At 41.1% G+C, this 12527-nt stretch overlaps 1 protein-coding gene across 1 annotated transcript in view; it reads right to left on the bottom strand.

Annotated features, from left to right (window-relative positions):
- LCK (LCK proto-oncogene, Src family tyrosine kinase) overlaps nt 1–7966 on the bottom strand; it is a 73894-nt gene extending 65928 nt beyond the window's left edge. Inside the window, exons 1-2 of the mRNA XM_066575017.1 lie at nt 7645–7966; nt 1418–1515 (exon numbers count right to left, since the gene is read on the bottom strand). Coding sequence (XP_066431114.1) covers nt 1418–1510 — 93 coding nt within the window. The 5' untranslated portion in view covers nt 1511–1515; nt 7645–7966. The remainder of the gene's footprint in view (nt 1–1417; nt 1516–7644) is intronic.
- Nucleotides 7967–12527: the final 4561 nt, after the last annotated feature.

Here is a 12527-nt window from a genome sequence, read left to right as displayed (position 1 = left end):
GGCGGCTGCGGGATTTTGGGCTTCAGGGCAGAGTGGCAAAGAAAAAGCCATATCTGAGACTGGCCAATAAAAGAAAAAGATTAAGATGGGCAAAAGAACACAGACATTGGACAGAGGAAGACTGGAAAAAAGTGTTGTGGACGGATGAATCCAAGTTTGAGGTGTTTGGATCACAAAGAAGAACGTTTGTGAGACGCAGAACAAATGAAAAGATGCTGGAAGAATGCCTGACGCCATCTGTTAAGCATGGTGGAGGTAATGTGATGGTCTGGGGTTGCTTTGGTGCTGGTAAGGTGGGAGATTTGTACAGGGTAAAAGGGATTCTGAATAAGGAAGGCTATCACTCCATTTTGCAACGCCATGCCATACCCAGTGGACAGCGCTTGATTGGAACCAATTTCATCCTACAACAGGACAATGACCCTAAACACACCTCCAAATTGTGCAAGAACTATTTACAGCAGAAGCAGGCAGCTGGTATTCTATCGGTAATGGAGTGGCCAGCGCAGTCACCAGATCTGAACCCCATTGAGCTGTTGTGGGAGCAGCTTGACCGTATGGTACGCCAGAAGTGCCCATCCAACCAATCCAACTTGTGGGAGATGCTTCTAGAAGCGTGGGGTGCAATTTCACAAGCTTACCTCAACAAATTAACAGCTAGAATGTCAAAGGTGTGCAATGCTGTAATTGCTGCAAAAGGAGGATTCTTTGACGAAAGCAAAGTTTGATGTAAAAACAATGTTATTTAAAATACAAATCATTATTTCTAACCTTGTCAATGTCTTGACTCTATTTTCTATTCATTTCACAACGCATGGTGGTGAATAAGTGTGACTTTTCATGGAAAACACAAAATTGTTTGGGTGACCCCAAACTTTTGAACGGTAGTGTATATATATACACATACATACATATGCATGCAAGGACACTTCTGCATTTTTATACACATTTTTATACTTACCTGCATCCAATGTGGTCCCATTGGCAAGTATATCGGCTGCTCTCTTCTTGGGGCCCTCCTGCATACTTGGGCCCCTGATGTCTCCCCAGGCCTGCAGCCATGAACAGATGTAGGGCCAATGGGAGGAGGTCAGCGCTGACCAGGCTCTCACCCTGCAGCTGTTCCTCCTCAGTGCCGCTCTCCTCGCTGCAGAGATCATGTTCTCTGCAGTCTTCTTCCCTCCTTGGCGGCTCTTGTCAGTGTGCTATCGGCACTCCTCTATTACTGTCTGCACTAGACAGAACAAGCTGAGGGAAGATTGCCTACTGACAGCAGCACGGAGGTGAGGGAACTTTGTACACAGCCGTCGGGTCACAGAAAATGAGGCGGCGGGCCGGATTCAGCCCGCAGGCCTTGTGTTTGACACCTGTGACCTACATGTATTACACACGTATCTATCTTAGCATGTTTACTGACCTGTTTTTTCTCTCGAGGAAGATGGCAGTTTTCACAAACATCAAAGTTTTCCATCCAGTCCTCATCATAGTCAGAGCTGCATCCACACCCCATTGTACCTGCAGACGCAAAGACATTTAAAATAATGTAAGGTATAATGTACGTTTGTATGTTTAACACTTAGGGTCCATTTACACCAAACGATATATCATTTGACTGAGCGAACAATGTCAGCCAGAGGCGTAACTTAAAACTCCTGGGCCCCAATGCAAAACCTGTAACAGGGCCCCCAACTATAATGCTTTATTCATAGTACTGGGCTTCCTATATGGGGAAGATAGGCTTTACGGGCCCCCTGAGGCTCCTGGGCCGGGATGCAACCACATCCCCTGCATCCTCTATAGTTACGCCAGTGATGTCAGCGTTCGCTCCTTCTCTCAGCCTGTTTATATATTATTTGCTGTATAAGTGAATGAGAACCACTGAACAAGCGCCTTTTAAACTGAACAATAAGGGAATGAGCCAAAGATGATTTTTATGCCTGCATAAAACTAACAACAATTTATTGGTCATTGCTCGAATTTAGAATGAGTTTAGAATGAACCATTATCGTTCACTTTTGCTCGTTTGATGATTTTTTGAGCAACAATCGTTCCATCTAAAAAGGCCTATACTTGGGACCATTGTTAATCTTTTTTTGCCCCTAAAATTCCCATATTATTTGTGCCTAATGCTTAAAAATTATATCCTTATCACTAAAACACTGTAGTTTATTGAAATTGACAGTCTTTCAATGCTTACATGCAACTGTAAGTGAAACAGCGTAAAGGCCCATTTACACTGGACGACTGTCGGGCAAACATTGCCCGACACTCATCCCTGTGTGTCCGTGCTCCTGTGCTGTCACACAGGAGCTACCGTAGTAGTGCTGGCTCGCTCACAGAGCGGCCAGCAGGGGGCGGGGCAGTGCAGGAGATTTCTCTTACTCTCCTGCCCCTCTGCATTGAGACAAAACAGCGGCTGTTCAGTATTGAACGGCCGCTATTTACACTGAACGATGAGCGATGACCTTATTGCTGATCTTTACAGTCGTCCCGTGTAAATGGACCTTAAGGCAATGTATTTAATTGCCTGCGGATTACCGCGTATCAAGCATGTGGACATCACACGTATAATAGGCGGTAATCTTATTCTCGTGTTAGCCCAGCCTAACAGTATTTTACTATGTGATATTATAATATAAATGACCAATATGCATTTGTAATGAATGTGAAATAGTAACAGCTCCTCACTCAGGAGAGGTAAATTTTTACTTGACTTACACAATACACACATTTGATGAACATTTTATATTGTAGTTTACTATCACTTTTTTAGACTAGAAGTAATGGGTCCTCTTTAGGGCTCTTTCACACAGGGGAATTCACACAGCTAACTTACATGTGCAAAGAAAATGCGACTATTAAAATTAATGGTTTCCTATGGAAACGTTCATACAAAGGAATTTTAGCCATGCAAAAAACACACAACTAAAAAGATAGGACATTAGTGACTGAAATTCACGCAACTTAAATTCCCTGCTGTGTGAAAATATAGGACCTGACCTATCTGCGAAGCACAGGAGTGTTCATAGACTCCTATGAGAGCTGAAAAAAGGTAGGGGGCAGGAATTTGGCTGCATCCAATGCTTGGAAAAGAAGACACGTGCCTGTAGTTTAGACATTAGAAGTCATTAGGAGGATTGCTACTGACTGAGGGAATTCCAAACAGCAGCACTAGGATTCAACCTAGGAAAATCACTCATTCACATGATTTTTAGAGCAGTTAGCCACAATTATTTGCACTACTAACTACTGTGCGATTTTGATGGCCATGTGAATGAGCCCTTAAGCTGTAATGGATCACCACCTGAGGCCGATAAACGCCTTAGGTAATGGATCACAGTCGAACGATATTCGCTGTGATCTGATACACTGGATTTCAATGCATCAGATCACATGGCCGTATTGCCGCAATGTAAAAGTGCCTAGCCGGCCAATATAGCAGCGGGCGTTTTTATGTCGGCCCCAAAAGATAGTCCTGGAACTATCGTTTAGACTGGAATACATCAGCCACTGCATGGACTCCTATGGGAGACAATGACAGCGGCCGGAGAAGGGAGGTGGGAGGGAGTTTAGCAGCGTGACTGCTAAACTCCTTCACTTTTCTCTCCTCTGCTCTGGCCTACTTGTAATGGGAGGCGGCGGAGCTAAGTGCCATCCCGCCTCCTCCCATTGCTGGCTGCTGACAAGTGGTGGGACCGGGGCGGAGTTAAGCTCCCACTGCTCCCCGCCCCTTGTCTGCAGGCAGCAATGGGAGGAGGTGGGATGGGGCTGCACTTAGCTCCACCCCCATCACTCCCCCTCCCATTGCAATCAACCGGAGGGGAGAGGAGGTGAGCCGGCAAGTAGGAGGGAAGGGGCAACGGCATGGTGGCCTTGGCATATGCGCTGGGCCCCATGCCTTCTGAACGGACGCACAAACGTTAGATTTATGCGCCCGTTCACAAGCTTTTACGCCCCAGATGGTAGCGTATATATCGGCCGGCCGTGAGAACGGTGGCCGATACACGCTCATGGGAATGAAGCCCAACCAAGTCTTATCCAAAGAGACAAAGACATATTTCTGAAAATTTCGTGAAAACTCAGCATGTTTACCAAATATAATAATAAATCATTTTACCAACTTTGTCCAATCTGTGCCTGATAAATTAGCTTTAGTCAGCCAATGTGATTACCCCTATATGCATCCAGGACAGACCTTTCCAAAGGAATCTCTATTGAATCCCATAAAGGGGCTTAGTGGCATCCAAGGCACACAGTGTTCTAGAAATTTGACTATGGGATTAAAATTACAAGTTTGAAAAAACTTATGTAAATATATGTGTAATAACCTTGGATAGCAGATTATCCAAGGCATTTTCAGGAGTTCCACATCAGTATTTAGGAGAAAAATAAACCCATAAGGGCGGCCATCCACATTAAATATGTATGAGCCAAAACTGCTAATTTTGGTGAGTCTGGCGAGTCATCTATTGTGTATGGTAGTCTCTAGACTCTTCTGTAATGGGGAACATAAGGATCGGGCATGTGATTTCAACTGCCCAATCTTTTTTCTCAGGGAGATAAGCTGCTAGCAGAGGTGTCAGGCAGCAATTTTCTCCCTTGTCTCCATTTTAAACACATGTATGGGGTTGTTGATCGAGATACTGTAACTTTTAGCCAAAACAGTGTTTGGCTGACAGCTGTCTAATGTGTATGGCCACCTTAAGACTCCATAAATAGACCATTTGTATCTTGATTATTGATTGAAAATAAAGCTTATAGCAATCTAAACAAATAAAAGTCATTTAACAAGGAGCGATAATCGCTCTGAAATCGCTAAAAAGCGCTCATTTGAACGATAATCGTTGTGTCTAAATACGCAGCCATCGTTCACTGTGCACAGCTAGCTGATCGTTATATTCAAGCCAGCCTAAAAATCGTCCTGCAGTCTTATCAGGACTGCACACTGAGTTCTCCGTGGGTAGTGCTGATAGCATTGTTTCAGCTATTTAACCTGTTGGACAACAAAGGAGGTGAAAGCAGATAAGAGCCCTCTGGCTATTAACTGCACTCAGCTAAAGGCTTCATTTGCACACTAAATAGCTATTAAGTAGCTGAGTAGCTACTTAATAGTTTATGCAAAATGATGGCTCAACTCTGTCACTCAAACTGTCGTTTCAGCGATTTTTGAGCGATCAACGCTCTGTGTAAATGGGCTTTTACAGGGGATGATTTTTGGCCAGTTAAGTACTTGACAGTTGTCCCAATGATTGTTCCTGTGCTTTCATACAGGAGCAAATAGTCATTCAGTGAATGTAGGCGGAGTGGGCCAGAGATCACTTCCGTCCGCCCTCCTCCATTCACAGTAAATAAGCAGTTGTTCATTGATTATTTATTACCTGTTTACACAAGTAGATCATGGTTTGATTTTTATAACTGCATAAACTAAACGATGACCATAAGTGAATGAATTATCCTTCAGTCTCTGGCAGTGTTTATACTGAATGCTTATTGTTCAGTTTTGCAGAATCCAGCAATAAACTAAATGATAATTGTTCCATGTAAAAGGGCCCTTTAAAGGGAACCCATTTAACCTAAAGTAACCTGAAGTTTAGATAACTCCAATACATGCAAAAATATTATAGCCCAAAACTATGTTCACCAAGAATTTAGAAAGTTGAGTGACCTCTTCTTAATACTTAACATTAGTAAAAAAAAATAAATAAATAAATAAAATTGTGAGATTTTAAATAGCTTCTAAATTCTATAAATTCTAGAGTAACAATTCGTAACTGGCAGCCCTTATGTGCTAAATGTGTGAATCCCCTATGGAAAGGCAAACTCATGTGGCATAGCTGCCTTCACCAGGATAATGAACAAGCACTACTGTATGCTGAATACGTGCCCATCTATAAAAAATTGAAGAAAAACGAAGATGTATAATATATATATACACATTTATCTATATATGTAGAAATATATATAATATATATATACCTGCGGTTTGTGTCTTCATCTTGTGACACAATCCTTTAATGAAGCCAAGGTGTCTTTAACGTCTTTCGCAAATTGTTAACTTTTTTCTGCAGATCACATAAAACTCCTAATCTTTTCTCAAAGAACAATTTTTTTTCATACGATACACCTTGGTTGTTCTGATTCAGAGAATCAAAGCAAACAACTAGGTCATTATTCGTTCATTCCAACAATTAGTGTAAAAGGGCCCTAAATCCAATAACATTTGAATTAAACAATTTAACCAAAATATTAAATAAGCAGAAAGCAAGAGAATATCTCAGTCCCCACTGCAGCCAGTATGAAGCATATATTGTATCCTGCATGCTGTTAACATAGCCTTTTACAGAATATCAATTTCAAAATTAGAAGTATTTCCACTGAGCAGGAAAAGACGTGGTCATGAGATGACCACCAGAAACCTTACTGGTCTGCGTTTTTGGTTGTTTTGTGTCTGTATACACATACCACAATACAATATAAAATTATCTGAATAAATAGGCTAGTTTACCCAATTTTGTCCAGTGGGGCCAACCAAATTGACAGCCAAACTCAGAAGTGAAAGGTATGACATTACCTTTTACTGTATGTCCATCTCAAAAAAAGGTTTCAAGAGTGTGGCTTACTAACACATAAGTTTTTTGAAGTTTTAGAAAAAGTTCTGTTAGTTGTATCTTAAAATTCAAGTCAACTATAGGCATTACACATGTGAAGTCTATAAACAGTCCCTGTTGTCTGCAATTGTAGCAAGCTAGAATAAAACAGATTGAATTATTACCTATCAAATCCTTTATTTACTTCACAGATAAGTGCTGCTGGGTGTATCTGGCAGCCACTTTTCTTTCCCGTCATTGTAATAGGAATAGTCCAAACAAAATTAATAGCAATAAGTGTTATAGTCAGTGAACCACTATGTAATGTCTATGTCCATTGTATGGAATATTACTGATCTCATCTGTGCTTTAGATTCATTTAATATAAAAATATGCATCAGGTAATGCCGATAGTAAAAATGTATCCAAGCATTTGCTAGTATGTATAAATCATGGAGACGGACTAATGCGGTTTAAAATTGTTTTAATGCCATGCAATCTATGGGAAATAAAATGTTACGTTGTAAAACGTCTTCCTCAGTTAATATGTATTTATCTGCAAATAGTAGGTATGTACTGTATACCTTGAAACATCCTCCCAGGTTCAGCCATCTTGTGAAATAGATCAGAGGAAGCTCCCATTTTATACAATATCAGTCAATGTATAGTATACTAGAGGCTGTAATAATTCCTGCTAAGATTGCCAAATGCAATAAACACAAAATGTGGTTTAAAATGAAACATGCTTTGCCTTCATAAGACATATGTATCAATTCAGATGAAATACAGCTTACTATACATAACCGATATCGCTTCTCTAGACATTATTAAACTTAGGCCAAACTGGACAGTGTAAAAAAAATGGAATCAGAATTTTTGTCAAAATTTCACTGAAAGAATAAAATGTAGAAGAAAATAGTAATAATATAACAGAAGAATTGTGTAGGGCATAATAAAGTAGACACATTAGATGGAAACAGTTGATGGACACCGTGTTGTGCAGTGAACGTGTGTGTGTTCACATTTAGGAAGTATTAGCACAAATGAAGATTTTTACCTGTGAGAAGAAGACTGTGAGTAGTTCCAGTTAGGGTATGATCACCATCGCACCTGTGATATATCTTTCATGTATGTATCTTCTACCTTTTCTCTGTCTTTCTCCTTCCACGGATTGGCTTCCAGTGCTGACCTTTGGCTTTATGTTTTTCCAATGTTTGACCTAGTATTAAATGTCCTTTGTCATTGTACCTTTTCTATGGCTTTTTACAGCCACTTGCTTGCTATTTTCATCTACTTCATACTCTTCTCTCCCTCCCTTCCTCTTCTTTTACTTTGCATCTGTTTCTCTTCTTCTCATTGTTACCTGACTTCCTGCCCAAGCATAACACCCATGCTACAACCACAAAGACTTGCTAACTATTGAGATGCTGAAATAATATATGTAGTACAAAAACATGACTAAAGCTCTTATACACCCAATGGGGTCATTGCTTAAGTGATTTTGACCAGTAAAGGCCCTTTTAGACACAACGAGAATCACTCAAAAATCGCTAAAAGCCGTCTTTTGAGCGATTCACGTTCTGTCTAAATGCACTGACATGGTGCAGTTTGTGTGTACGAGTCGTTGATCGCTGAATTCCAGCTTGCTAGAATTGAGTGATCAGCTGTTATCAGTGGAGCAGGCTGTTATCAGCCGACTGCACTGATAAGATTTTCTATGCCTGTGTCCTGCTGTGAATTCACAGCGTGGCATAGGGCTGTAAGCACAGAGAACATTACAGCTGTTTGCATATGCAAAGCAGCTGTATTCTTCTATTAGCGGCAGCGGCTGGGTCCCACTCTGCTTGTATATTCTATAGTAGCTAATTATGTACTATAAAGTATGCAAAGATGATTGCTCAAAACTGTCACTCAAACTATCGTTTGAGTGACTTTTGAGCGATCATCTATCAGTGTAAATGGGGCTTTACGTCTACCTTAATTCAAGAAAAACTGTCTGCCTTCTGAAATCAAGTGGTTAACTTAATCTCCAGAACCTATAGTTCCTTGTAACATGTACAGTCCTGCCGCTGAGGGTAAGTACCCTCAAGCTTAAAAATCAAGTCCATAAAGTGACCCAGCACATTTGCCTGGTGGACAGAATTTAAATAGCAGCCCAGTGGAAGTCATCCTTTCTGTTTATATCCACTTTCAAGGACAGAGTATCATGAATGTTGCCATATGACAAACTGCATGCTATTAGGTCAGACACCATGGAGGGTTTACAGAAAACATGTCAACCTTGGATAGATCACCTGGGATTATTGGGGGGTGAGGAGGATCTTAGATTTTAAGAATATATTATCAATGCAAACATCATCTCTTACACTTCAGAAGTGACCTTGTTCTCAACTGCCTGAAACATTGAGGATGCGTTTACACGGAACAATTATCATTCAAAAAATCGTTCAGCGTAAACTCAGCCAACGATGGAACGATGAATTTGTTTGCTTATCCTTCATTGTATGCAAACATGAAAATCATTGTTGGCCTGTTCACTACTTGTTCGATTGAAATACCAATTGTTCAGCTGTTCTCATTCACTTACACAGTTAATGTGAACAACCGAATAAATTGTTAGCGAATGATCTATCTGTCTGTATAAACATGACTCAAGGGGTCTAAATTGTTCCATGTAAAAGCATTCTTATTACTCCTTTGTCATATATGATCTGTTTTAGTTTCTGTTTGGGTTTCCTGCCTCCCCTGTTTTAGGCATGTTCAAAATGACATGTGAGCCTTTATGGTGCACATTATTTGAACACTAAGTTATAGTATTAAACAAATGCTTAAAAGGGGTGGCCCGCGGCAGCAAGTGGGGTTATACACTTCTGTATGGCCATATTAATGCACTTTGTAATGTACATCGTGCATTAGATATGAGCCATACAGAAGTTATTCACTTACTTGCTCCGTTGCTGGCGTCCCCGTCGCCATGGCTCCGTCTAATTTCGCTGTCTTCTGGCGTTTTTAGACGCGCTTGCGCTGTGCGGTCTTCTGCCTGGTGAATGGGGCCGCTCGTGCCAGAGAGCTGGTCACCGCGTCGTCATCGTAGCTCCGCCTCCGTCACGTGGTGCTGATCAGCAATTGCGGTGGCTGTATCGGCAGTGGAATGCGGAAGACAGAAGAAGAAACTCCACAGTGCACCATGGGAAGACCCGCGGTGCACCGTGGGAGAAGACCAGCGGCGCCATCTTTAAAAGAAGAAATGAAGAAGCTGCAGAACGCTGATGCAGGTAAGTGCAATGTGCTTTTTAAAAACTAACACATGCTTTCTTTTTCACAGGGCATAATGCAGGGGTCCATTTAAAAAAAAAACCATCACTTTCGCCGCGAGACAACCCCTTTAATGACAGTGTTATTTGTATACAGCATATTATTTTGCACTATTAGGCAGTGTTATATTGGCATAGTATAGTAGTTTTGTTGTAGCACTTTACGGCAGTATATGATGCAAGTGCTATATGGTAATATTGTTTGGATACTGCAAAGAGAAAATGATATTAAAGCAAAATATGGTAATAGCTTTAGGACACTGTCTGACAGTATTGAGTGGGAACTCTGAAAGTATTACTTGACAATGTATGGTAGTATTTTGTATATATGCAGCTTTCAAAATGACAATAAAAATGGTATAAAAATGATGCATGGGGACTTTGCTATTTGCTGTAAACCTGTAAACCGTACTAAATGATGCTGTTTAAATACTATATAACACTATAAAAAAAAATCTTGTTATTTGTATAGCGCCAACTTAGGCCTTAGTCAGACGGGCGTTTTTTTGCGCGATTTGCGGATCGCATGACGGATGCGCATCCGCAAATCGCATGACCGGTGCCCGAAAATCACCCGAAAATCTGCTCCTAGCCGCGTTTCATTAGAAACGGGCCGGAGCTGTCCAGCGCATTGCATTCAATGGAGCCGGCAATACAGCCCGCTCCATTGAAAGCAATGCGCTGCGGGCGAGTGTGGGATGAATTGTCGGGAAGGGCTTAAATATATAAGCCCTTCCCTGCAATTCATCCAGAAAAGTGTTAAAATAAAAAATATATATATACTCACCTGCTCCCGGCAGTCGGAGTTCCCCGCGGCCGGCCTGCAGTGGGTGTGAAGGGGGTGTGAGTCAGACCTGCCCCCTGAGTGGCTCAGCACACGCCGGCAGCCCATTGCTTTCAATGAAGCCGGCTGTATTGCTGGCTCCATTGAATTCAATGGGCAAACATCGTTCTTCTCTGCCACAGCTGTTACAGCTGTGGCAGAGAAGAATGATTTGTCTTCTATATGTTCTCAATGGGGTCGGCGCTGCTGCTGCCGGCCCCATTGAGCGCATATAGAGAAGAGAACAGGAATCGCAGATCGCAGATAGGTGCGATCTGCGATTTCTGTTCTATAATTTATCGGACGAGCGCATAAAAAGCGCTCATGTGTCCGATACCATTGCAAAGCAATGGTTTTAAAAAATCGCCGGACGCATGCGCATGCGCAAATCGCGCAAAAAAACGCCCGTCTGACTAAGGCCTTATTCTGCAGCGCTTTCAGGTAATTTATTACCGCCCACCAGCTGGGTACTCAGTTTACCAACCTCAGAAGGATTGAAGGCTGTGTCAACCTTGAGCCAGCTACCTGAACAATGAGGGGATTGAGCTCACAACCAGCAGGGCATGGGCAAGAGCTTTGGACTGCATTGCTGCTGCCTTAACACTCTGTACCACACAAGGCTTCATATGGGTACTGATATTATGTTTACTGATGCCAAGAATGAAGATGTCATGGCCATCTTGATTTTGCTTATGGCACAGCACCCATCCTGACGCACTGTAGAGAATGGAAACATTGCACTGTGAGAGGAAAGTTTGAGTGCAGCAAAATGTCTTTACCTTGGTAAAAAGTTTGACTCATTTCTGTTATCAGTTCAATCTTCAGCTGTGATATACTCCTAAAGTTAACTTTAATGAAAGTAAAACATTGTTTACTACATAAGCAAAATGTTATCCATTTTTAAAGGAAATGTGTCATTAGAAAATAACCTATTATATAAATCAAGTTTTTACGGTAAACATATCTATTAAGTATTTTTTAGTGATTACTTTTTCATTTTTGATGTCATAATCTATATTTTAAAAAATCCTAAAATCTTGCAGTTTTCATAGGCCACTATGCCTAATAATAGTCTGACACTTCCTGTTTTCTAGAGAAAACCTTACAGCAGTCATCTTCTTACCATCACAGGCAGGATTACAATGAAAGGCGACACCTATATGTAGATAACACAGAATCCACAATTCACAACATGTGATGTCACAGTTTAACTACTCCCTCCCCCTGCACAATGAACTCTGCAGAGGTCACAGAACATGCCTAGAACAGGCTTTTTTATAGATGTCAATGGGTCCCCTCCTGTCCATTGTTTGAATGGCCCATGGGGCTGCTGTACAGCATCTCTAAATACTATTATCTGCAACTCAGGCAAGATGGCCACACCATAGTCAGGTACAGACAATACAATTTTAAAAAAAACTACAATCAGAATATTATAGATTAGAAAATTGGATTATGTTTAAATATCTGGGTTTAATCAGTAAAAATATATATAGGTGATACATTCCCTTTTAAAGTAATTGTGTAGTAATGTTTATCTGCTGTTCATTTTCTTGTATTATGAGCTGCCTAATTATGTTTTAGTAAGAGCAATACATTTTCTAAATGTGCCAGGAAGGATCGTTATTTTCATATTACTTATGATACTATCCAAATCCATCATTAAACCATGTTAACCCCTTAACGACCAGCCCATAGTGTTTTTACGTCCTCCCGAAGTGGGCTCTATTCTCTGAGGACGTAAAAACATGTGTCCTGCAGAGAATAAAGTCCCTCAGGCTCTGGACGTGACAGCTCCATGCT

The sequence above is a fragment of the Eleutherodactylus coqui genome, chromosome 1 (genome assembly GCF_035609145.1).
Source record: "Eleutherodactylus coqui strain aEleCoq1 chromosome 1, aEleCoq1.hap1, whole genome shotgun sequence".
In the NCBI taxonomy this organism is placed as follows: Eukaryota; Metazoa; Chordata; class Amphibia; order Anura; family Eleutherodactylidae; genus Eleutherodactylus; species Eleutherodactylus coqui.
This window is presented reverse-complemented; position numbering and strand designations above follow the sequence as displayed.